General features: G+C 41.4%; 2 protein-coding genes across 6 annotated transcripts in view; one reads left to right on the forward strand and one right to left on the reverse strand.

Annotated features, from left to right (window-relative positions):
- Positions 1-15075, reverse strand: part of MTRF1 (mitochondrial translation release factor 1) — a 38440-nt gene extending 23365 nt beyond the window's left edge. The window contains exons 1-3 of one of the 5 annotated variants that reach the window (XM_089668816.1): positions 14985-15075; positions 4493-4921; positions 3150-3241 (exon numbers count right to left, since the gene is read on the reverse strand). In XM_089668816.1, coding sequence (XP_089524942.1) covers positions 3150-3241; positions 4493-4901 — 501 coding nt within the window. In that variant the 5' untranslated portion in view covers positions 4902-4921; positions 14985-15075. Of the gene's footprint in view, positions 1-3149; positions 3242-4492; positions 4922-14703 lie in introns of all 5 variants that reach the window. The other 4 variants (XM_089668815.1, XM_089668813.1, XM_089668811.1 and 1 more) reach the window with 4 other exon arrangements.
- A 26-nt stretch (positions 15076-15101) lies between these two features.
- Positions 15102-25990, forward strand: part of NAA16 (N-alpha-acetyltransferase 16, NatA auxiliary subunit) — a 51545-nt gene continuing 40656 nt past the window's right edge. Inside the window, exons 1-4 of the mRNA XM_089668810.1 lie at positions 15102-15258; positions 22204-22288; positions 22989-23093; positions 25117-25274. Coding sequence (XP_089524936.1) covers positions 15205-15258; positions 22204-22288; positions 22989-23093; positions 25117-25274 — 402 coding nt within the window. The 5' untranslated portion in view covers positions 15102-15204. The remainder of the gene's footprint in view (positions 15259-22203; positions 22289-22988; positions 23094-25116; positions 25275-25990) is intronic.

Genomic DNA, 25990 nt, shown 5'->3' on the forward strand with positions numbered 1-25990 from the left:
GTCAGTGGGGGGGGGGAGGAATAGTGCCCCATCGTTGGTGTCAGTGGGGGGGGGGAGGAATAGTGCCCCATCGTTGGTGTCAGTGGGGGGGGGAGGAATAGTGCCCCATCGTTGGTGTCAGTGGGGGGGGGGAGGAATAGTGCCCCATCGTTGGTGTCAGTGGGGGGGGGGGAATAGTGCCCCATCGTTGGTGTCAGTGGGGGGGGGAGGAATAGTGCCCTATCGTTGGTGTCAGTGGGGGGGGAGGAATAGTGCCCCATCGTTGGTGTCAGTGGGAGGAGGAATAGTGCCCCATCGTTGGTGTCAGTGGGGGAGAGGAGCGGCTGCTCCTTCTTCTAGTTCGGCCGCTCGATTTTCGCGGGGCCGCTCGGCTCCGCCTCCTCGCCGGTGATTGGTCGCCTGTGTGCCTTTCCAGTGCTGGAGCCCAATCACCGGTGAGGAGGCGGAGCCGAGCGGCCGCGTGACCATCGAGTGGCCGAACTGAAAGAAGGAGCAGCCGCGCTTCCTGGACCGGATCGTCATGGGACCGGAGCCAGGTAAGGTACAGCAGCCCCTCTGCCCACCCCTGTACTTAGTGTCCGTTGGAGAAGGGGGGGGGCAGTGCCGCACCGGCCCTCGAAAAAGTGCCGCCCTGACACCGGGTCGCACCGGCGTATAAGACGACCCCCGACTTTTCAGAAGATTTTCAGGGGTTGAAAAGTCGTCTTATACGCCGGAAAATACGGTAACTGTTTTGATGAAAAAAATCATATCTTTCAGAAATACTCCATCCAACTTGTTACAAATTAAACAATTACACATTTCCTTTAACCACTTCACCTCTCACACCTGTTCACCCACTATGGACCAGAGCAATTCTTACATTTCTGATGTGGACCTGTTTATTCCACAACAATTTTATCATTACTAAAGATAACAAGGTAATACATACATTTTTTGTAAGGGCAAACAAGGCTCTCTTTTCATGATATTGCCATATGATTTTTTGTTTTTCACAATCCTCAGACAATAACAATGCAACAAAAATATACAAAATGCACTTTTTTGGGTAGTGTTATTTTAAAAATATATAGTGCTACTGCACATATACAGAGCACATCTTATTCTGTAATTTGTCATTTTTAAAATAACACCAAAATTATGATTCTGGTACAAAGCATTGCAAAGTTATTTACAAATGAAATACAGTATTTTTTTTATTTTGTATGTTAAATATATAAAAATATTAAACAAAGAAAACAAGAAGTTTAAATATGAATAGAAATTAATAAAATAGAAAAAAAAAATGTCAGCAAGAAAATAATAGTTTAATAAAGAAGGAAACGGACTTAATTATGGCGGCTTAGAGTAACCTAAGGGTTAATAAGGGGTTAAACAGAGATACATTCCTATTAAAAAAAAACAAAACAAAAAAAAAAACCCCACGAAAAAACACCGTTTTACTTGTCAGGTTGCTTTAACTGACATCATCTCCAGAACTAAATTAATCCCTGCAGATGAGTGAACAAAAAGATATAATTGAGCTCTGAGGAGCAGGGCCCTCCTAACCCTCTTGTATTGAACTCTATTGTTGCTGTACTGTCTCCCATTATATTGTAAAGCGCTGAGAAAACTGTTGGCGCTATATAAATCCTGTATAATAATAATAATAATAAATGTAAGTTTGTATATATCCACTTCTCCTCTGAGTGTATTGTAATGCCAGCTTCATGATTACTCAATGCCAACAATTAGGTTATACTGGGAAGGGAGGGTTCCAAAAGCAGGGCAGAGAGGCTGGATGAGCTACATATTCCCTGTGTAGAATGATTACGTTTTTCACGCTAAAGTCTGCAGCTAGTTAAAGCAGAACTATACTCACCTTAGTTTCAGCGATGCTAGCCGCCCGACTGCTGACATCTTCGAGTGTCTGGATTCTGGGTCTTGACTGCCAGCCGCTGTTATTGGCCGGGATGATGTCACTCCATCAGATTCAGCATTGACGAATTTATACAGTGAGCTGTACATGCATGGCTCACTGTACAGGGGCGGACAGGCAGGTAACTTTAACCTCCCTAGCGGTATGATTAGGTCAATATTTCTGTGCACAAAGCATTACATTTTTTTTGCATGGAAATATGTCATAAACTTTTTTATTGTAGGCCTGTAATTTTTAGGAATAACTGAAATCCATCCGAACAAGAGTCTAGTAAACATCCCGGGTATGATAGAATTTTAAACACGAAATCATAAAATATAATAAATAATCATTAAAAATAATAATATAATAAATTTAATTCAATAATATAATCAAACCAAAAACACTGAAATTTGAAATATAGCGCGAAGTTCGCACATCACTGAGCTTAGTCGCAAAATCGTTTTCAGTGTCTGATGATGAATTTCCCCACGAATCGTTATCACTCAATTCTGCAAGTGGTTCTAATTTACTTTCGCTGTTCTCTAGCTGATCTAAACCCGCTTTTGACGTAAAGGGACGCTTTTTGGACGCCAAGGACGTTTCTCAGTTTCCAGGCAGAAAGAACAGTAAAAATGCAGGCAGGGCACAGGACAAAGCACTAGGGACAAAATGTATGTGAAAAGGTTTGATACAGTAATGTTTTACTATGTGATTTTAGTGTATTTTGTGAATGTCACTTTTTAAAATTTTAAAATTTCCCGCCGATTCTGGTCCCTGTATGTCCCGACGCTCGCAGGGAATAGAACCTGGAAGATGGATGTGGGCATCGACCAGAGGAGATGGCCAGGGACGCTACAGGGGGGGCATCGTGGGAGCGCAGGACAAGGTAAGTGAAACAGGGATCTCGCAGCAACGCTGCAGGGTAATCCCGTGTGTAGCTTGGGGTTACCGCTTTTGGCACTGATAATTAACAACGAGCTACACTCAGGAATACCGCCAGGGAGGATAATGTAGAAGAGACACAGCATGTCTCTTCTGCATTAAAATTCCTGCCTGTCTTCCAATTTTTATTTTTTTTAGTTAAAGTGCCACTTTAAGCAGACTCCGATCTTTAGGTGCTTTAGGCTTGCCTTCTCCCCAATGTGTAATCAGTGTTCATAGAATAAAAATCCACATCACTGGCTCTGCTTATATAACTTTTTTTTTTTAAAAAGTATATTTTAAACAATACATGTATTGACTATATCACCTTTGTACGCAACTGAGTGATGTTATGAGTTATAGCATCCTTTTCTTCCAGTGCAAGGCTCAGCAACTGTTCCTCTTCTCTGGAAGTGAGATCTAAAAAAAATCCAGTAATTATAGCAGTTAATGAACAACATTCAATTATAGTTCCTACACAGGACAGTAATGGGTATCTCAGCTTTAAACCTATAACTCTTTCCGTGGTCATGTTGATGCACCCCAAGTCCAGTGGTATACACAACAGGTTTTTAGAAAAGGTAATTAAATGGACCAAGTCAACCTGCCATCCACAGTTTTGAACATTTAACTATTTCCATAGAAACAGATGGTGGCATGTTGTCCTGACCTTTTTGCAATAAAGAAAAAAACTTTTGTGTACAGGGTCTGCATATTATTTTTAAAGGCATGACCTTCACTTATTTGTTCCTGTTAAAGTGGTTGAATATATCTGTTCGATAAGTGCAAAAGATATCTGTTGATTCTGACAGAAATCTTGTGAGCTGATAACTTCCTGCGAGCTCTGTGCTGCATTCTTATCAGTTATATTGCTCCCAGCTATTCCTGAGGACAACAGAACACATTCCCCTTTCAATGGAGAAAAAGGGAAAGGACGGTTTCTGGAGCTATGTCCTAGGGTGACAACACTGTTCTTCCATAGATATATGATGTACTGTAAATATTGTTATCCTAGGACGGAGACTGTTATTGACAGAATCACTAGGTATAAATTAAGGAGAAAAAAAAAACTAAACTAAAATAATGAAGCCCACCACATTTTCTTGGGTTTAGATACACTTTAAATATGAGAGTCTCTCAAATGCTTATTCACTAAAAAAAAAGTTATCCCTTAAGAAGCTGGAACAGGAACACGTTTCAGAGCAACCTTGCTTCTTCTTCAGCCTGTCTAAAAATTGTTGCTTTGAAATGCATTCCTGTTCTAGCTTCATTTTCATGCTTCTTAAGGGCTAACCTTTTTTAGTGAACATTTGAGAAGCTCTCATATTTAAAGCTCCAGCATTCTCCAACAATAGAAGGTGGCTTCATATCCTGGGCCCTGTGTTCCGCCCATGGCTTTGGCTCTCCAGTGACAGCAAGTTCCCACTTCCATTCCATCTCCGCTGCCTTGCCGATGGCCAAGGCAAGGCATCCTGCTTGCCTGTCCGAACTCTTTCCCAGAGGTTACCTGACTGTCATGCTGAGTTCCTTTTTAACTTTGGGAGGCCTTTTTTTACACTTTCCATGCTACACTATGGTTGTTGTGCTTCTCTCCCCCTCCCCTCTTTTTGTTTCCTATGGCTAGGGTTAGAACCTGGATTTAGATTTATCAGGAACTAGTCCATTACCTACCAGCACACATGGCTTCCAACTCTTTGCCTTCTTTTTCTAATTCTTGTATTTGGCACAGCAAATAACAAATAGGGGACAGTTCAGCATGCTCAATATTTAGGGCTTTGCGTTCCTCTTCTTTTAATGAATTGTTTAACATTTCTCCTATTCGTCCATGCTCCTTGACTAAAGACTGCAAGTAATTTTGCAAGGTATCATTTTGCCAAAGAGCTCCAATGCCATGAGAGCAGCTTCTTCTTAGCTGAAGCCCATGAAGGAATATACCATAAGGTGGTCTTCTATTCTGCGATCCAAGAAGTTGTTTTATAAAAAACTTTGTACATAGTCTGCGAGATGGCTGGTTAAGGTCCACCAAATTAAAACAAGGAGTACAACTCCTCCACAGTGCAATACCTGGCAGACGTTTCATTATGACATCCCTTAGTCCTGCTGAAAAAAAGTATAAATGTTAAATATCATATCTTTCAGGTAACTATTAAATAAACATATATGCAATTAAACAAAACCTGTACTTAAAGAATAATATAGGCTACAAGTAGGCAATCTAGTTACATGGCTGGTTCTAGTTCTAATACTCACTGAGTAAGAAAGCCTGGACAAGCATACTGCAATATTTGGGTAAAGGCAGGACTCCTGATCCACACAGGTGTATTTGGTCAGTGACTCAAAGTATTTAAGCCATTGTATGATAGTTATTGCCAGTAAAATAGCATTTTGAGATAGTGAGAATTCAAATTTTTATAAAAATATAGCCAGATTTAAAGGCAAATTCTAAGGGTTCATTCACACTGCTCGCATTATCCCGCATTTTGCAATGCAAAAAAATTGTAGGGTTTTCCGGAAAGTAACAATTTTAAAACACATAAATCAGACTGCATTTTTTAAGAGTCCATCTTTTTTGTTTTAAAGAATATGTAAACCAAACATTTCATTTTACCTAATATGTGCCTGCTGTACCATGTACTATATGAAAAGAGTATCCTGTTTTCTTTGTATTGCTTTCTTTGTGTGAAATCCCTGGTGTTTCTGCCAATCCCTTTGATTTCCTATCAAAAACAGACCACACTTGGCATGAGAACACTGTGACAGGAGTCACTTTGGGTGGGGGGCCCATGGAACCCAGCTCACTTTGAAGAGGTGGGGAGACCCCTGTCTCTGCTCCCCATATCCCTCTTATGTGTAAATCGCCCTGTGCCTCTTAGGGGTACAGGGTGATCTGTCCTAATATTGTGTGGACTTTGTCTCAGACTGTGTAGATGTGTTTAGGAGATAGGTGGGGTGGGGGTTGTTGATTGTTTAATGTTATTCGGCTGCATCCCATTTTCTATTGTTTGTCTGGCTTGGGAGCAAACTATTATGGGATGTATGTGTTTATGTGTATTAGCTTAGTAGGAGGTTGTCTCCAGCGGCCCTCCCTCCTGATGGGACTGTCTGCTGGTGTGAAGTTTGAATACCTGTGTGTCTCTTGTTACTAAATGTAGATTGCCCTGCCCTGTGTCATTATGCAGGGAGGGGAATTGTCCCCAGAGTGTATATATCTTGTATCTGTGTTCAAATAAAGTAGTCTACTTCTGGTTTACTTCAAATCTGGTGTCATCTGGATCTTGGGGTAACAATAGCCAGATTCACTGGTCTCGTGTTCCAGAGCCTGAGAAGCAGCTTCTTGACGGAGATACCCAGTCGTGGGTGTCTGGGGTCCGTTACAAACACAGTGTGGTAATTTATCTAGCTATGCTGGGAACTCCACCTGCTCTCCCCCAATGATCAGACTTGTCCTGACACCCCACTCACTGCACAGCCATTCATTGGGAAGCTTGGTGTGCTGCAGTTTCTCCTCTTTCAGCTGATAACAGAGGGAACGTGATCACTTATAAAAAAGGAAAAAGTATTTAAAAAAGGAAAAAGTATGTTCTTTATATCTATACACAAATGTTTTGCATTTCATTTCTATTTTAAACTGAATGGGTTGTTTTACAAGGTGAGGGATTACAATCACATGAATTTCCTCGGGTTTATTTATTTTTTTTAAATGTGACCTCCAACTCATCCAATCAGAGAATGCTTTCCTTTCATTGAAGAAAGGCAAAAGGGTTGTCTAAATTGCCCCCATGCTGGGTGAATTACTTCCTGTGCTGACTAAGCAGCAGAGCAGCCGCTCAGTAAGGGACTCAGAAGCTAGTGACAACTACCAATATAAGAATTAAAAAATATCCATGCCTAACCTTCAGCTTTAAAGTGACCCAAATGGCATGACAGCCATGCAATTAGCATTTAAGATCAGTAACGGCATCTTATATATTTCTCCCAGTGACATGTCTCTATTGACCACAATAGAAAAGTCTTAGTGATGGTATATTAGGAGCTTTGTCTACTGTTCATTTGTTCAGGGTAGGAGCTCCGTCAGGAATAACTGATGTGGTAGGTTCAGTGCTTCCTGTAATGCTCTGCAGAATACATGGTCATTTTATTATTTAATACATATTTCATCTCTATATTATAAAAAAAACTATAGCACTTTAAAAAGACCCTGTCAGTCTCCAAAAAAAATACTAAACTAATCTCCCTACCACAGAAGAGCTGTTATACTAATCTCTCTGGCGGCCTGTGTGTCCTACCTATCCTTCATTCCAGTGTTGCAGCCTCTTTAAGACCTGACACCTTTCAAGTCTTTTGGGAGTGTCAGTTGCCTGTGTCCCCCACCATGCGGTGGCTCTTTCCTCCAACCCCTAGGTCCTGTTTAGAAATGAACTAGGGCATGCACTGAACATGTCTCTGAGCTAGAACTCACGTTCCTTTTAGCTTCTGGCAAAGTCATTCTTGCCCTACAGCTCACCTCTTTGTTAACATGTGCTACAAGGGTTAAATGACCTGGCTGCAGCTCACTGGAGTCAAAAAAAAAAAAAAAAAAAAAAAAGGGAGCAAAGTTCAACTAGAGAGGAGTTCAGAGAATGTCTGAGCTCATCCTTAGTCCTGTTGTAACATGGGGGGTTATTTACTAAAACTGGAGAGTGCAAAATCTGGTGCATATTCAGAGAGTAGTGGTTAATGATTCATACTCTGAATGGTCTAGGGTTGTCAGTGGTGTACCCCAAGGTTCAGTGTTGGGACCCTTACTTTTTAATATATTTATAAACAATATAGGGTCTGGGATTATAAATCCCATTTCAGTCTTTGCAGATGACACCAAGCTGTGCAGTAGAATAACGTCCTTACAGGATGTCTCCAAGTTACAAGCCGACCTCAATACACTGTTTAATTGGGCAACTATGTGGCAAATGAGGTTTAATGTTGATAAATGTAAGGTTATACACTTGGGGGCTAAGAATATGCATGTATCATACATACTAGGGGGAGTACAACTGGGGGAATCAATGGTGGAGAAGGATCTGGGAGTTCTGGTAGATCACAAGCTTAATAATGGCATGCAATGCCAAGCTGCAGTGAGCAAAATCCTCTCTTGTATTAAAAGAGGTATAGACTCCAGAGAGAGAGATATCATATTATCCCTGTAAAAATCATTAGTAAGACCTCATCTGGAATATGCATTTCAGTTTTGGGCACCAGTTCATAAAAAGAACATTGGGGAACTGGAGAAAGTATCTGTACTTTCTCCAGTTCCCCAATGTTCTGGAAGGACAACCAAACTGATAAGAGGCATGGAGGAGCTCAACTATGAGCAAAGATTAGAGGAACTGAATTTATTCTCTCGAGAAGAGGAGATTAAGGGGGAATATGATCAACATGTATAAATACATCAGTGGTTCATATAGTGAACTCGGTGTAGAGCTATTCACCCTGAGGTCATCACAGAGGACAAGGGGGCACTCTTTATGTCTGGAGGATAAAAAGTAATCTCCAAACACGGAAAGGTTTCTTAACAGTGAGAGCTGTGAACATGTGGAATAGACTCCCTCAAGAGTTGGTTCTGGCCAGCTCAGTGGATTGCTTTAAAAAAGGCCTGGATTCTTTCTTGGATATACAGAATATAACTGGATACTAACATTTATAGGTAAAGTTGATCCAGGGAATATCAGATTGCCTCTCGGGGGACTTTTTTTTTTTTTTTGATGGTTGAAATGGACTTTGTCTTTTTTCAGCCAGACTAACTATTTAACCAACTATGTAACTCTACAGAAAACCCAATCAGCTTCCAGGTTTTATTGTCAAAGCTTAATCCCTTCCCCCCTAAGGATAAAACAAATGTTAATGCCTAAGCACAATTTTGATATGTGTTAGTAAAACCATACATATCACAACTACTTTGTGCATCCAGGTGAATTATACCCTGTTTATTTCAGGACAATTGGGTTTTCATTTGGTGGTAAATGGTAATAGATATCTGATTTTTTTTTTAAGGAAGGAAATTTTATTGTTATATTTTGCTGTATATTTCTTTCTACTACCATAACCTATCACCAAAAACAACTCAAAATAAATTCTTCTGCTCCTGACAAGTGTAGCGATACCACATATGTGTATGTTATTTTTTTGTATGTACCTGTAGTACAGCCCAGAAAAAATAGTTAACATTTTGCTTTTTTTATCCTACACACACTGACACTAACTGGCACTGATACTAATTATTAATTATTATTTTTTTAAATCTTGCCCAAAAAAATACTGACCCTGATCTTTGACCCTAACTCTGGCACTGACCTAGATCAAACTTTTTTTTTTTTTTTTAAATGCGGGCTTCACAGTGACTGATCACTGTGATAGCCAATCAGAGGCTATCGCAGTGATCAGACATCCAACTGTTAGTATGGGACTCTGTGTTCCTGGTGAGACCCCAGTTTCTGTGCTGGGAGTGCGCCGTGCAGCACACTCCCAGCACAAAGACTGACAAGTATATATGAATAAAGTCCAGTGCAGTGGGGCCGCACATATGTGTATGCTCGGCAGGAAGAGGTTAATTGAACAAGCTGATGTTAGAAGCCGATTGGTTACTATGCACGGCTGCACCAGATTCTAAGTGCATCAGTTTTAGTAAATCTCCCCCATAGTGTATAGAGGAAGCAATGACAGTGAGCAGAGGAAGACACAGGAAACTAACATTTTTGGAGGGCTGAAGAGCATTTGACTTCATTCACACATGCAGCACCATGGCAGTTGCAGATCAAACAGAAGCAGCTTCCTTGGCTGAAAAGGATAGGAGGGTTTAATTCCACTTTAAGGCTGTCAGCAGGTCGGCCTCTACAAATTATGCAGTGCCTAAAAATGGACAGCAACTGAGCATGTGCAGAGCAGGGTGAGACAGCATATTACTGGATTTCAAACAGTATAGGCACTCGTTTATAATGTTTTACATCCTTACAAAAGGGGCCAGTCTACAGTCATCTAGCTGGACTTAATTTTCTAGCTAAAGTTCCACTTTAAGGATCTGAATGCAGCTGCATGTTTTCAATGGAGCCATTCACACAGGTGCATAAACATGAGCTGCTTTCAGATCCGTAACACAGAATCCGAAAATCTGTGTCTAAGAATATGCGCTTACACTTTTACATGCGCAACAAAAGGCGAAAATAAATTATAAAAATAAATTATGTACGCATTTGCGTCTTTACGCATTTAAAATCATTTATATGCAAGTATTTTACTAATCATTACACAGGAACTTTTCTCCTAGAAAACACATGTAATAGCATCAGTAAAATGGTTATGCCCATGTGAAGGATGCCTTAGAGTTACAGTGTTGAAATAGATCGAGTGTAGGATGTGTGGTATGTCAGAGAGGTTAGTATAATATCTCTTCTACTGCAAAAGACATCAGATAGGATTAGAGACAGACAGGGTCCCTTTAACATCATGACCTGTAACTGTTATGAGAAAATTACAGTCACCACTGACATCCTTCTAGAAATAGATACAATATATCCTCATGAAAAAATTACAGTCACTACTGACATCCTTCTAGAAATAGATACAATATATCCTCCTGCACTGCCACAACCTAACCAAAGGAAATGAGTTGCTGCAGACACCTAATTGTGTTCCCACAAGCCTAAAGAATAAAAATGAAAATAGATGCTGCACTACTCCCTTATTAACGGCTTCGCCGCTGCCCTATGGTAGAAACACTGCTACAAGGCTGCAGGGGTACGCAAAATCACATATATATATGTGGTTTCGTATCTCCGGGTAGGGGGCACACGCGACCTGCGTGTGCACCCTACACACGCCGCCATTCATGGCTGCGGCTGTCAATCACCGGGTCCAGGTTGGCAATTACCTGCCGGCGCCTGGTGATCACCAAGGATCTGTGACGAGGAAGAGGGCTGCTTTGTTTACTAACAGTCTTCCTCCCTGTTGCCTTGGGCACATTGCTCTGGATGGCTGTGCACAGCGCAGCCATCCAGAGCGGTGTGCTTACAGTGAAGCACCAACACACCTCCCCCCAGTAAAACACTCCTAGCACACAGTTAACCCCTTCCTGCCCAGTGCCATTAGTACAGTGTCAGTGCTTTTTTTTAGCACTGATCACTGTATTGGTGTCACTGGAGATGTCAGTGACACCAAGTCAGTTCCCTCCAGTGTCAGAATGCCTGCAACAGTCCTGCTATATGTCGCTGATCACTGCTGTAGCAAACTTGGTCATCAGAGTTGGACGTGGAGTTCCCCTTTTCCTTTTATTTTATTTGAGGTATTCCTCGATCATTCACTCCCTACCCCCTCCCTTCCCGAGTGACAGATGGTGGGGGGTCAACACAGGTAAGGGCATCCCTAGTTTGGTACCGAGCAGTTTGCGAAAGTGTAACCTTTCTCACCCAACATAAAACAGATAAGGCAGCTTCTCCCCGGACTTGAAAGAAGTTGGAACCTCATAAAACTGACCAGCAGTTAATTGAACATTCCTCAGGTCAGCTGTCACCTATGTTTCATATCATAGAGTATGAAGCTGTTAGTTTTAATTGAGAGTCCACTGACATCCTGCCCAAAATATTGTATTGGGCAGACTAAGAGCCACCCCCCCCCCCCCCTTGCAGGGGGATTTTAAAAAGGACAGGCTGCAAGCCTGGAAGTTAGAGCTGCACACATCTCCTGAGCTTAACATCGTAACACAGGAGATCAAAGACCCTTCCTGCGCAGAAACTTGGATCTGCTTACAAACCAAGGCATATTGGCAAGTAACTTAACCCTTTAACTTCCTTCCTATTATCTCTTTGCTGTACCTTTATATGCATATATATATATATATATATATATATATATATATATAGTTACATTTTCTTTGTAAATATTTTATTGCACCTGTTTGACTCTTAGTAATAAATCCTTCTTTCTGAAAGTGTTAAACTGTTTCTGAGCGCTTTCTTGCAATTCACGAATTCCTGCCTTTGAAGAGACGCTACTGTGTTTGTTTAATCCTCTGCCCAATCGGCCTGCGGTGACCGTATTGGACAGGCGACTTTTTAATCATTATAGTGTATATTTGATAATGGGAGTTTCCCAGTCTCCGACAAAAGTGGTGGTGGCAGGTAGAGGGTTATTTGCGTAATTAACCCGACCCAGTAACAAGCGCATTCAGGCTGCAGGCACCGATTGTAGCCCATTAGCTGGACAATCGCTGTGCAGGGTGCAGCTGCGTGGGGATTTTCTACGCGCGTCACACCATGGTTTTAGATCGGCCGATCCTTCGGTCACGAGTTGGTGAGAAGGTCTGGGGTCTGACGCCACGGGCGTGACGTATTACTGTTAGTCACGGTCGTGTGATTGTCGCATGTTGGTGGCGGCGACCGTGCGATCGTGACAGCCGCCATTACTAGTAAAAGAAAAAAAAATTCCAGCATATAAACCACCATTTGTAAACACTATACCTTTCAAGTAAACCAATTAATTTACTTTTTTCTAGCAAAGACATGTAGCACAATACATTTTGGTGTAAATTTATGACAAAATTAGATAAAAAATTTTTTACTGGACGTGTTTAATAGCAAAAAGGCAAAAATATTGTTTTTTTCTCAGAGCAAAAAATTAAAAAAGCACAGGCGATCAAATACCACAGAAAGGAAGCTCAATTCTTGGGAAAAAAAGGAAGTAAATTTCATTTGTACCGCACTCACCAGATTATGGTGAAATAAACGCCTTTTAGGTATTTATGGGATCCTAGACCCTTCTAATATGCCTCCAGAGCTCCACTCCACCACAGGAAAGCTTTCCTCCAACTTCCAACACCACCAGGTTCCACTTCCCAAAGAAACTCAATGTAATTAATTAATGTAGGAGAAATAGGAGCGGAGTTCTGGAGGCATATTATAAAGGTCTAGGATCCCATAAATACCTAAAATGCATTTATTTCACCATAATCTGGTGAGTGCGGTATATATTGGTTTGAGCACTAATTTTGATGGAAGCACACTTCTTTGGAATAAGGACTTCCTGAATATTTAAGGAGTTTTTTCCTTCATTTTTGTATTTTTATTTTTTCACTTGTCATATTTTCTCCACAAATTTTGGAGTGGGACTATATTTTATATTGATATTTATTTTTTGTTTATAATAATATTTAATTTTTTATATATTGATTTAGCACTATAACAAATTATTTTGCGCTGTTTATGATGTTATAATTTTTGGTGTAAGGTTACACTTATGTACAGCAGCATTTAATTTTTTTATTTTATTTTAATTTTTTGGCGCTGGTGATTTATGTTCATAAATTTCATTTGGGTGCAGCGGTGCATGACCGCGCAATTGCCAGTTAAAGTACCGCATCCTCAGGAGGGCAAGTGGCTAATAAACAATGTAAAATAAAGTAAACACCTGGCTGAGTAGGTGTACAAAAATGAGTGAGAATAAAACTGCCAGAAAATAACCTCAAACGCTATAGAATGTTCCTTATAAACTACCCTTCATAAAATGACAATCACAAAGAATAAAAGGTAAACACCCACACAGGGAGAACATACAAACGTCAGGCAGGTGGTGCCGTGGTTGGAATTTGAACGACCCTAGTACTGCCAGGCGGAAGTGTTAACCATTTAGCCACTGTGCTGCTTTAGATTGTAAGCTCTAATGAGCAGGGCCACCCGACTCCTCCTGTGTTGAATTACTTTGTAACTGTACTGTCTGCCTTTTCTGTGCAAATTGATTGTACTACATAAATCTTGCCTACTAGTAATAATAATGTATGCAGATTAGGGGGTCCACATGAAAGCTGAGGTTTCAGATGGAGAGATCACCAATAGTAGCCTCTATGTTTCTCCCTTTTTAAGCAGAACTCCGGGGGAAAACCTCCTTACATGTCCTTGTTGCCGATTTCCTACCTTCACTGAATATCTCATCCATCTTCTGGTTCACTCAGTACTTGCTCTGAAATAGTCTATTCATTTTCAAATCAAACTGTTAATTCTCTTTGGTTTCCTGTGTGTAAGACCAGAAGCTGCTATAGCTCCTATCCCTCTAGCCACTGGTCTTGGCACATCCCCTCTGTAGTTCTTTCTCCAAGAAGCAGTGAGGTAAGGTAATTCAGGCCCACTTGCAGTGGTGGGCGGACTGAGACTGTTGGACATTCAACATGTACAGGCATAGTGTACCCGCCCACATTCACTACAATTCCCTGTGGTTGATGGGAACTGTAGTTTCCTTTTACTGCAGAGCGAGAGGAAAGGATATGGTGTAACCCCGGCTGTTACCCCTCCTCCTGGGCAGAGCAGATACTGTTATCTTTTGAATTACAGAGATGAGGTCATGAAAACTCAGTGAGGCTTTTCTCATCAATGATAAGGATTAGATTGTATTAATGGTTTAGTGTCTGCATTTTCTGCCTGACCCGGAGTTCCTCTTTAAAAAAAGGTTTAAAGGGGATAAGGCTGTGACTAAATACCTGTATATAGAGGGAGTAGAGGAAGCAGTCCCTGACTTCATCAGACTTCGATCCCTGACTTCAGCTACACGCACACTATAACGCATGAAAGTGCGCAGCCATGCCATTCTGCACATGTACATAAAATGGACAAAAACCGCGAGCCGCACTTGCGGGGCCATTTATTGTTGATGGTACCCCAAGCAAGGCAAGCAGATGGGCCGTTATTAAATGTGCATGAACTATTTTGCTGGATTTGTGGCATGTAGGACAGCCAAATGAAATGAATGGGCAGCACTGTCAGCATAGAGTGACAACACACACAAAAAAAACAGATTTTTAACATCTGGTGTCATATTGTTAATAGGGCCTTATATATCACATAGTAATCGTGGGGCTATTCACTTGCCTGGAACTTGTATGCATGAAGAGCTGCTTCAATCAGAGCCTTAGCACACAGGTGCAGCTACAATCCTCTAGGGTAGAATTCCTGTGTGGTGTCGGCCTCTGCCTGTGTTCCCCGACTACACTCACCTTACAGCCGGCACACACTGAGGTCAGGACAAACGAACTACAACTCCCAGAATGCACACCGCGCACCACCAATCTACGGAGAGGGATCAGCACCAAACCTCCTCGTACATGCAATTCCCACCGCACACCCGAAATAGAACCATCAGGATGGAATACCTCTCACACATTACATGACATTACCACCCCACAGACATCTACACCGTTCTACAGCCACCCAGGGGCCAGGAAGCGAAAATGACATCATCAATGTGCGTTCCCACACAAGACTCGAGGAGCCGTGTGCGCAGGCGCAGTCCCCATCTTGTAGTGCGGCCTCCGAGAAAGGTGGCTTCTTCCTCGGGACCCCCGCGAGGGGCGGGCAGAACACGGAGACATCATGCCGGGTGTCACCCTCCCCCCAAAAGAGAACAACCTCTTCAAGAGGATCTTGGTGAGAGCTTGGTCTCCTGGGCCACAGAGCACACACTCTAATAATGACTCAGTACGAGCTGTCATCCTCGTGCAGATACTGGTCCCCCATTATCAGGGTGCACATTACAGTGACCACAGATCCACACCCAGCGAGCTGCCTCGATTGACGATCCTGGCCTTCTGATCACTCTAGTCCCCCATCATCAGCACGGGGCACATCTCCTGTCCAGAGACTCACAACCAGTCACCTGACTGTCATTGTGATCTCAGCCTTCTGATCATCCTGATCCCCCACCTGCACGATGTACTTTACCTGTCCTAAGATCTCATCTCAACCTTTGTATAGCTGTGCACCATCTTATACTGGTCCCCCATCATCATGGTGCACATTCCCTTCCTAGAGACCCTTACCCAGTCATCTGACAATACTGCTCATCACAGTCCTTTGTGTACCTTCTGATGACCCACATCCAGTGATCTGACAGTCCCTGTGATCTCAGCCTTCTGGGTACCTTCTAATCATCCTGACCCCCCTCCATCATCATGGAGCACATTCCCTTCCTAGAGACCCATACCCAGTCATCTGACAGTACTGCTGATCGCAGCCCTTTGTGTACCTTCTGATGACCCACATCCAGTGATCTGACTGTCCCTGTGATCTCAACTTTCTGGGTACCTTCTAATCATCCTGACCCCCCCCCATCATCATGGTGCACATTTCCTTCCTAGAGACCCATACCCAGTCATCTGACTGTACTGCTGATCACAGCTATTTGTGTACCTTCTGATGACCCACATCCAGTTATCTGACTCTCACTGTGATCTCAGCCTTCTGGGTACCTTCTAATCATCCTGGCCCCCCATCAACATTGTACACATTCCTTTCCTAGAAACCCACACCCAGTCCTCTGACTGTACTTCTGATCACAGTCTCCAGTGTGTCCTATGCTGATTACGCTGTTCATCAAATTTTTATTTTTTGCCAGTTTTGGAAACAAAAGGATCCATTTCTTAATGAATTTCACATTCTGAGTTCAAATATAACAATGAAATTTGTCAATTGGCTCTAGTTTTTCTGTAAACGGAAAGTTTTCTACTATAGGCGTAATGACTACATAATGCACAATAATTATATAGATAGATGTCTTTCCACAAATATAAAGCAAGTGATATTGACTACATAACAAAGCCTAAATGGCATAATATATTGCATAGGATTACCAAGAAAAATTATAGCCATAAGCTAAGTTGAATCATTTTAATACTTAGGATTCTCACTAGTTTTGTCTTCAGTTTGTGTCGGTTTTGCTTCTCTTGGCTTTTCTCTTGTATTCGAGGAAAGGGCTATCTCTTACAACTGCACGTGACTACACGCTTCAGGTTCTTCCTCACTTGACTCAACCACGAAGGATTCTGGTGCTTTAGGAATTGGTAGCCCCTCTCCATGAGGAACTGGACGTATTGCCGATGGAATATTTGGATAGTGCACAGATAACTTTTTCTTCTTATTTAGCCCTTTTACAATTGGAGGCACCATACAAAAGTAACAATTACTAACATGATCTGTTGGCTCTCTCCAAATCATTGGCACAGCGAAAGGCATAGATGCCTTTTTTCCATTCAACCATTGCTCCAGTGCCGTCCCACAAGAATTGCAGCATATATGTGGTGCCCAGCTCTTGTCCTGGTCTCCTATCTTGCAGCCAAAATACAAGTTGTAGGCTTTCTTAATCATTCCTGTTATCCTCCTTTTTTGTGAGATAAAAGTTATTTCACCGCAGATATAGCAGAAATTATCTGCTTTATTCACACAAGTTCGAGGCATTACTGAGTAGCCTATATAAGCATAAAACGAAATGTAAAGACGCTGTCGAACTACAATCAGCTACAGATACTGCAGCTTTTATGCAGTGAAGTGATGCAATTAAAGGCTAATATTGCATCATCTCAGTATACATGCAATTTTCTATTGGTCACCAGTATCAATTGCGCAATATGCAGCTGAAGTTGCATCATAATTTTGAATGGCTTACGTCATTAGATGTGTGAATATATCATGGAAACTAGAGCCAATCAACATTTTTTAGGGTCATTTTCGTTTTCAGCACCCCAAAATTATGTAAGATTAGCTAATTTTATGCCCAAAACTTTTTACCTGTTGAACAGTGTTATGGTCCCCCAACTGCAGGATGCATATTACCTGTCTAAAGACCCACAACCAGTCACGAGTCATTGTGCTCTCAGCCTTCTGTGTATCTTCTGATCATCCTGATCCCCTACCTGCAAGGTGTACATTACCTGTCCTAAGACCCTAACTCAGTCTTTATTGTGTGGCTGTGCACCATCTTTTTATACTGGCCTTCCATCTGCAGGGTGCATATTCCCTTCCTAGAGACTCTTACCCAGTGATCTGACTGTACTGCTGATTACAGCCCCTCGTGTACCTTCTGATGACCCACATCCAGTGTTCTGGCTGTCACTGTGATCTCTGCCTTCTGGGTACCTTCTCATCATCCTGGTCCCCCATTATCATGGTGCACATTCCCTTCCTAGAGACCCATACCCAGTCCTCTGACTGTACTGCTGATCACAGCCTCCAGTGTGTCCTATGCTGATTATGGTCCTCCAACTGCAAGGTGCATATCATCTGTCCATAGACCCACACCCAGTCATTTGACTGTCACTGTGATCTCCACCTTCTGTATACCTTCTGATCATCCTGATCCCCCACCTGCAAGGTGAAAACTACATGTCCTAGTACCTGATCTCAGCCTTTATTGTATAGCTGTGCACCATCTTCTTTTAATGGTCAACCATCTGCAGGGTGCACATTCCCTTTCAAGAGACCCATACTCAGTGATCTGACTGTACCGCTGATCAAAGCCCTTTGTGTACCTTCTGGTGATTGTGGTCTTTCATCAGCACATTATCTGTCCAAAGACTCACACCCAGTGATCTGTCTGTCATGGTGATCCCAGCCTTCTTTGTATTGTCGTGTACCATCTTATTATACTGTTTCCCACTACAGAGTGCACATTACCCACCCAGAGACCCACACCAGTGATCTATATGTAGTGCTGATCACAGCCTCCTGTGTACCCTCTGTTGATCCTAGTCCTCCATCTGCAGGGTGCGTATTACCTGTCCATAGATCAGCACCCAGTGATCTGAATGTCCTGTTGATCCCAGCCTTGTTTGCTTAGCTGTGTACCATCTTCTTATATTGGTCTCCCATCAACAAATTACATCTGCCCAGAGACCCATACCCAGTGATCTAACTGTACTGCTGATCACAGACTGATTTGCACCTACTCTTGACAGTGGTCCCCAATCTACAGGGTGTATATACCCTGCTTAGCAAACCATACCCAGTGGGCTGTCAGGCTCCATTCACATTAGTGCGATTTCAGATGTGACTTGAATCACATGACAATGGAAATCATATTGTTTTCAGTGGTGCCTGTTCACATCAATTCAACTCAGCACAGCGTGAGTTTGGAAAAGGTTCCTTTACTACTTAGGCATGATTCCAGCATGATTAAGGCCCTATAGCAGGGGTGTCCAAACTATGGCCATCCAGCTGTTGAAGTACTACAAGTCCCATCATGTGTGGGTGTCTTGCCTGTAGATGTTGGAGTCTTGCAAGGCCTCATGGGACTTTTAGTTTCGCAACACCTGGAGGGCCATAGTTTGGACACCCCTGCCCTATAGAATATGCAGACCACATCCAAGTTGCACCACATAATCACACTTAAAATCAGATTACAGCAGTGTGAACCTAGCCTTATGATGATCTCCACCTTCTGTGTACCTTTTGGAGGCTTTGGTCCACCATCTGCAGAGTGCACTCTTCACTGCTCAGGAGCCTAAATCTAGTGATCTGTATGTACTGGTGATCACAGCTTTCTGTCTCTATAGCTTCCATTGCAATGACTCCCTGGTAATTTGCATAACTGGGACATGCTCCCTGGCTTTCAAAACTGGATGAACCATAATATAAAGTCTACATTGCTGTGAAATTTAGATTGAGTTCTCTTTTCTTGGTGCAGATGTAAAACAATCCTGACAGATATCTTTATAAAGCGGCAAATGTGAAATTCACTGCTTTATAATCCTGGAGAATGTTCTGTGTGTAAGCCCCATAGGTGGGGTGAAACCTATCAGAGGGGTGTAGTCAGGAGGTGCTTAGGCTGAGGCCGTATCTCCACCTTTCTGCATAGTGGCTGGGTCCCGGCATGCAGTGCTTCCACCTTTTGTTTTCCAGTTTAACAAATGCGTTCTAGTTTGTTTTGAGGTATTTGGCACCTAAATCTAATGTAACTTATTACGTTGTCTTAGTGCATTTTTATCACAGAGTAAACCTGCACAGGGGGAAGATTGTTCTGTAAATGAAGGCACACAGAAATATTGTGAAACTATGAAAACATTCTAGGCTTTATTAATGCTTATTGTTGGGGGGCAGCAAAAACATGTTCTTGAGCTGTGTTTTAACTGCCCCGCCCCTTCGTAATTCCAAAGGCAGCGGAGGGGGATGTATGTATGCCAGAGCTGTCATGTTTTTGCATTGCAGCATGGCAATAATTATCATTGCTGTCATGTTTGGCAAACAATACTGAACAAAACCCATTTAGCTGAATGTGGGCGCCCTGCAACCTTGTGCAATTTATGCGGTTTGCTGGAACCGGGTTAAAGCAGGCAGGGAGGAAGCAATATAACACCTCCTCACCACCTGTCAAAAGCCCTCTGAAGAGCAATCCGAAAGCAAATCATTTTTCAGAGTGCACTGCATGTGCTAACAAGGTCTTAGCTTGTCTTCATTCACAGAATGATCTCCCTCTAGTACACTGTTACAAATATTAATTTTCCTGAGCTAATGGCATAACATTACCACACTCACTCATTGTATTCTTTTAACTTGCTGACCAGTGCAGTTTTCCTCATTGTTATTTTGTACATTCCTAAAAGATCTAGAACATTCTCTTTAAACACCTTTTATTAAAAGGAAAATAGGTTATCATACTCACCAATACAAAAAAACATGCTCATTACAAGTAGCCAAATGGAGAACCGTCAGAACCATTATACATGCTTCTTGTATGTTGTGAAGATGCCGCACAGGTCTGCAAAATCTAACGTGATTCAAGGGGGTCCTTTCTTTATCAGAGCTCGAGAGATACTGCAGACTGTGGATTTTTATATAAAAATATTAATATTAATATAAAAAGCCAGGTGCAGTTGTAAAACTGGGACAGATAGCCCCTGTTGCTCTTCCTGTGCCATTTTAAAATGCTACCTGCCACTCAAATGGTTATAGTGATCGGTTCACCTGCAGTGAATGTCACATTTACTGCTTTCTAAATGTGCAGAAATGTGACCTTTATTTTAAAATGTTGTCAACTATGTTTTGTACAGAGTGAAGAAAGGTTAAACTGACCATACACCAGTGGAATTGTGTTCCAAAAAAATCTCACTTTGGAACATTCATTTAATTTTGTAATAAGGGGTAATTTACTAGGAAAAAAAAATAGAGCGAGCTGCATGGAAAACCTTTTCTTAAAAAATCTAACTGTGAATGTGGTTTTCAGTCAGGAAATTCAATTCATTGCAAAATTGAATGTTCAAAGAAAACTGAATTTGAAAGTACTTTAGACTGGCATTTATCAAAGCTCTGGTGGGATTATTAAAGAATAGGCTCATCTTTCAGAGCATGTTACACATTACAGCCATAATTTGGGTGTATCGTGTACCATGTTAAAGACCTGGCACCTGAACCCCCCTGTTCCCCTCCCCTCCATCCCTTTGACAGCTGGCGGGGATCTTCTCCCCGCACCTACTGTCACATATTGAAAATAGCATGGCTATGCGGGGTTCCACATGGTATCGTGTACCATGTTAAAGACCTGCCACCTGAACCCCTCTGATTCCCCCCCCCCTCCCTTTGACAGCTGGCGGGGATCTTCTCCCCGCACCTACTGTCACATATTGAAAATAGCATGGCTATGCGGGGTTCCACCGCCACAGTCATGCTATCCATTCACATCAGTTTGTGAATGAGAGAGCTTACCATTGCGGCTGATGGCTTGTAGTTCTCAGTGAACTGTGGGGGTGATGATGAGCGCTCTTGTAGTTCATGCACAAGCCCTGCAGCTTCTAAACAGTCAGCCTGTATCAGAGCTTTGGGCTGAAAGCTGCAGGGCTTGCCTCCACTGATTATGGGTGTAATGCTTTGCAGGATCCTGAGGGAGAAAATAATAAATGCAAATTTTTTTACTGCAAAAATATTTGCAATTATTTTTTCCCAAAAGATGAACTTAGCCTTTAAATGTACTGATGAGATTTTTTGAATGAAAGTTCATTCGAAAATCTATCAGTGTATGGCTAGTTTTGGAATGTCTGTTCAGTTCAAAATGCTTACTGAGATTCCCCCCTTCCTCGCATCTGGATACCTGCCACTTTGACCGAAAGTGAGGTGGGCCTTCCCAAAGGGGGCACAGGTAAAATAAAATTCCAATTCTTCCTCTCTACATAAAACAACCAAAGTTTATGTTGCTGTTTGTGAGATTTCCTCTCGCTTCTTTCTCTGACACCTGTTTCCTCTCACTTCTTGTGCTGAAAGCTGTCATATAGATAGGAAGTGAGGGGAGACTGCAATAAACACTCCACACCCTTCATTCTTTTACCAAAAACTTTAAAAGAAACATTTTGGCTGATCTTTAAAGAAGAAGTCTCATTAGACTTCTTAAACTTCCATTTACACACACACACTACTGTGTACAGCTCCTCAGACCTCTCGCCCAGTTCCATAGCATATGGCTTCCCAGAACTGTCAGTGAGGCAATATAGCATGGTGTGATGAGGGACCAGATAAACATCTCCATGCAATGTGTCCAATTTTAATTTTTTATATTATTATTTATCTGCATGTGATAACAAAAGTATTTTTTCTTTTTTTTTTTTCTTGTAGAAATGCTATGAACAAAAGCAGTATAAAAATGGGCTTAAATTTTGTAAGATGATCTTGTCCAACCCAAAATTTGCAGAACATGGAGGTAAGATATTGTACCAAGGTACAATTTTATTCATGATATTTATATTACGATATCACTACATGTACAAGTACACATGTGACTGAAAAAATATTTTCTGAGAAATAACACTACCTTTATTAAGGCTCATGCACGGTATAAAGACCTTGCATATTCTGGTCCCTGGGAGGTACAGCTTACCACCCACTACTAGCAGCCCTGTTAAAATCATGGAGAAGCTGAAATATGCAGTGACTACACTGTTCTGAGTGGTTCTTACGTTTAGTAACGTGGAACTTCTGCAATAGAAATGTAATATTTGATGAGATACTCCCTAAGGGTTGACTGCTTCTGAAGAGATGCAGACACCGCAGCTTTCTTCATCCCTCTGGAATGAATATGGTGAAGCAAAGAGCAGTCTCTAACATTAAAAGGTAGATAATCACCCAGATCGGTGATATATATATATTTTTTATTTTATTGATAGCATTCTGTATTTGATCAAATAAGCAGTTATAGAACTTGATAATCTTTTTTGTAGATTTCTTTCAAATAGTTTGTTTCCCGTTTTTTTTTTTTGTTTTATATATAAATACTGTAATCTAAAACATGCAGTTGGGTACAATCTCTGTGTAGCTAGCCTAATAAAACCTAATCTAGGATCAGTTGGTGTTGTTAATAAATGATCTAGTATCTAAATAGTAGCTATGTTCATTTCTTACAGAAACATTGGCAATGAAAGGACTGACACTGAACTGCCTGGGAAAGAAAGATGAAGCCTATGAGTTTGTGCGAAAAGGACTACGCAATGATGTTAAAAGTCATGTCTGTATCCTTTTGCGTAGAGTTTTTTTAAGGGACATTTTCATATCCATGGCAAATACTAGTCATTCCTAATCATTACAGTTGCAATTCATACTATTAAAAACTGCATGTTTAATAATGCACCCAGTTTTGTGCCACAATGCAAACTCCTGAATGTTAGTGGACAGATGTAAATTATCCTGCTGTTACAAAACAAGCAGCTAATGGAATCGTGGAAAAATACCTTGGGTTTCATTGCTAAGCCACATTGCAGTGGTCAGAATGACCGTTTCACCTAAATTGTACCAGTTTCCCTAATAATATTCTGTCAAGCATCCTGCACATTCTTCAGAGACAACTCCTTTTTTATCTGGAGTAACTCCTGGCCTAGCATAAGACAGCAAATCTTGAATCAACCTAGTCATCAGGGTGGCTTGTTGGTTTCCCAACTATAATGCCATGGCTCAAATTTCCCAATTACCAGCCTATCATCTGGGGACTGGAAATTCACTCTGGGTTTCCTTGGAGGCTGTGGGACCTGATCCTGTCTCACTTTTGTGGCAATCCTGTGCCATTTGTTACATATATAGGACAGTGTGAAATACATACTATTGATGTCTCCCTATGCACCATTAGTTTCTATAATCTGGAAATCCCATGTTTCCTCCCAGATTTATTGAACCAACTTGTTTCTGATGATAATTCTCTATGGAATTGTGCAGGGTCTTTACTATCACTTGAGGTGACCCTTAGCTTCTCACTAAACAGCTGTTATGAGGCCCCAACCTTGTAGACCTCTCGGTAGTTACAAATCAACAGTATTGTTACATCTTCTATCAAGATGTCATCCTCGCTACAGACTACTGGAGGTTATTATATCGACAGTCTATAATACTGTGGTGGATGGCTAGGCTCTCAAGCCCCTACAATATGGGGAACGCTGGGAAAGAACCTTGGTGAGATCACAGATCAAGAGGACTGGGGCAAATCTGGTGTACCAGTTCCATACATGCCTCGGCTATAGAATCCAATTGTAAATTACTTATGCGCTGATATTTGGTACCTTAAAGCCTGGCAAATTTCACTCCATCAGTGTCAAGATCATGCTACCAAACTCAGGGTACCCTTTTTCACATGTGATGGATTTGTCCTCTCATTAAGTGGTTTTGGAGCAGGGTATACCAGATGCTCCACACCATTTTGAGGAGAGGTATTCTGAAAAATACTAAAGAGGCTCTACTAAGTTTGATACCAGGGCACAGTACAAACACCCAGTTTCACCTCCTTAATTTTTACGAAGGTGAAAGCCAAATCTTGGTGGTCCTCCACCTCACAGGTGAAAAGTAAAATGGCATGGTACCTCCTTGAATTATTGACAAATTACCTAAGTTTGAATAGGTCTGGACCTCTTGTTTTAAGCAATATTTAGCAGAGACTTTCATCACTCACTACTGACCATCTTTACTCAACAATTAGACTATCCTGTTTGGTTATTGAGTGGCTCATACCCATCCGCCACAGACTTTCTCCCACTACCGCCCACCTATCTTGTTGTCCTAGTGGGCCCTCCTGTTTCTGTAAGTAACTTAATGACCCCAGAGTTGTTTAAGTTTCCAGTGAACCAAGTCTCCAGTAGGAGTGACCCTGTGTTTAGAATAACTGAAGAACTACCCTAATGGCACTCTTTGTGAAACGTTGGTATCTATCTCCAGTAGGAGTGACCCTGTGTTTTATAGTAACTGAGGAACTACCCCAATGGCACTCTTTTTGAAACGTTGATATCTAAAGTGTTACATTTTTTTTCTATCATCGATATATTCATCCTTATGTACTAGTAGTACTGTTCAGATATGCAGATAAATAATTTACAGGTAAATGTATGCTTGGCCTTTTATACTTTTCAGTTAGATTGCTATAATTACTAGGGTCAAGCTATACAGGCTTGTTCCTGGCCTACGCAATAAAAATGGCTCTAGGTGATTCATGACTTCACTTTTAAGTGAATGATGTGCAATGGTTGTTTATCTATTTTCCTCAACATTAGACAGGTTGGCATGTGTATGGCCTTCTACAGCGGTCTGACAAGAAGTATGATGAAGCAATCAAGTGTTATAGAAATGCACTTAAGCTGGACAAGGACAATTTACAGATACTCCGAGACCTCTCATTATTGCAGATACAGATGAGAGACTTGGAAGGGTATCGGGTATGCATGTCTGCATTTATTTTTCTCAATTTATGGAACTACAAAATGGAAATGTGGAATGCTAATATTTTCTCTTATATGATGATTTTAATTTAACTGGTTATACAGCTGTTGTTTTACATCCAGAACCAAACTTCTAAATAGATCCCCAGAGCATTTACAGAAGGGCATTTAAGAATGTGTGAAAATTTTAAATTGAAAAATCCCAATGATGATTTGTTCCTAGACTATAAATATAGACTAATGGCTTCTTTCTGCAAAATCCCTTCTTCAAATATGGACTGGTGTAGTATTTACATTCTCCAATACTCCTGATAAAATGAGTGGGGGTGGATAGAACATTATGAGGGGAAAACAGGAAATTGAGGTTGATGTTGGGCGGTCTATTACTCACCTTGAGCTAGGATGACCTTCACCCCAGTCTCCCGTCTTCCTCCTTGAGTATGTTACATGTCTCAAAATAATAATTTGTGCCACAGGATGTAAATCCTGGACTGACACCATACAGCCTGGGTATTTGCTGATGGAAAATATTAAAATACTTGAAGTTTGGCTGCATATCAGTTGGCAAGATGCTTCAGTTTTAAATAAGATATACTTCTTTAAAGTAAACCTGTCACAAACCTAGGCAATTCAAACTCAGCATGTGATGAAATAATGTACCTTAAGTAGAGTTTATCTTAAAGTGGAACTAAATGTATAAAAAAAAATTCAAC

The sequence above is a fragment of the Staurois parvus genome, unplaced genomic scaffold (assembly GCF_062004578.1).
Source record: "Staurois parvus isolate SC_StPar_1 unplaced genomic scaffold, SC_StPar_1.0 ptg000064l, whole genome shotgun sequence".
NCBI classification, from domain to species: Eukaryota; Metazoa; Chordata; class Amphibia; order Anura; family Ranidae; genus Staurois; species Staurois parvus.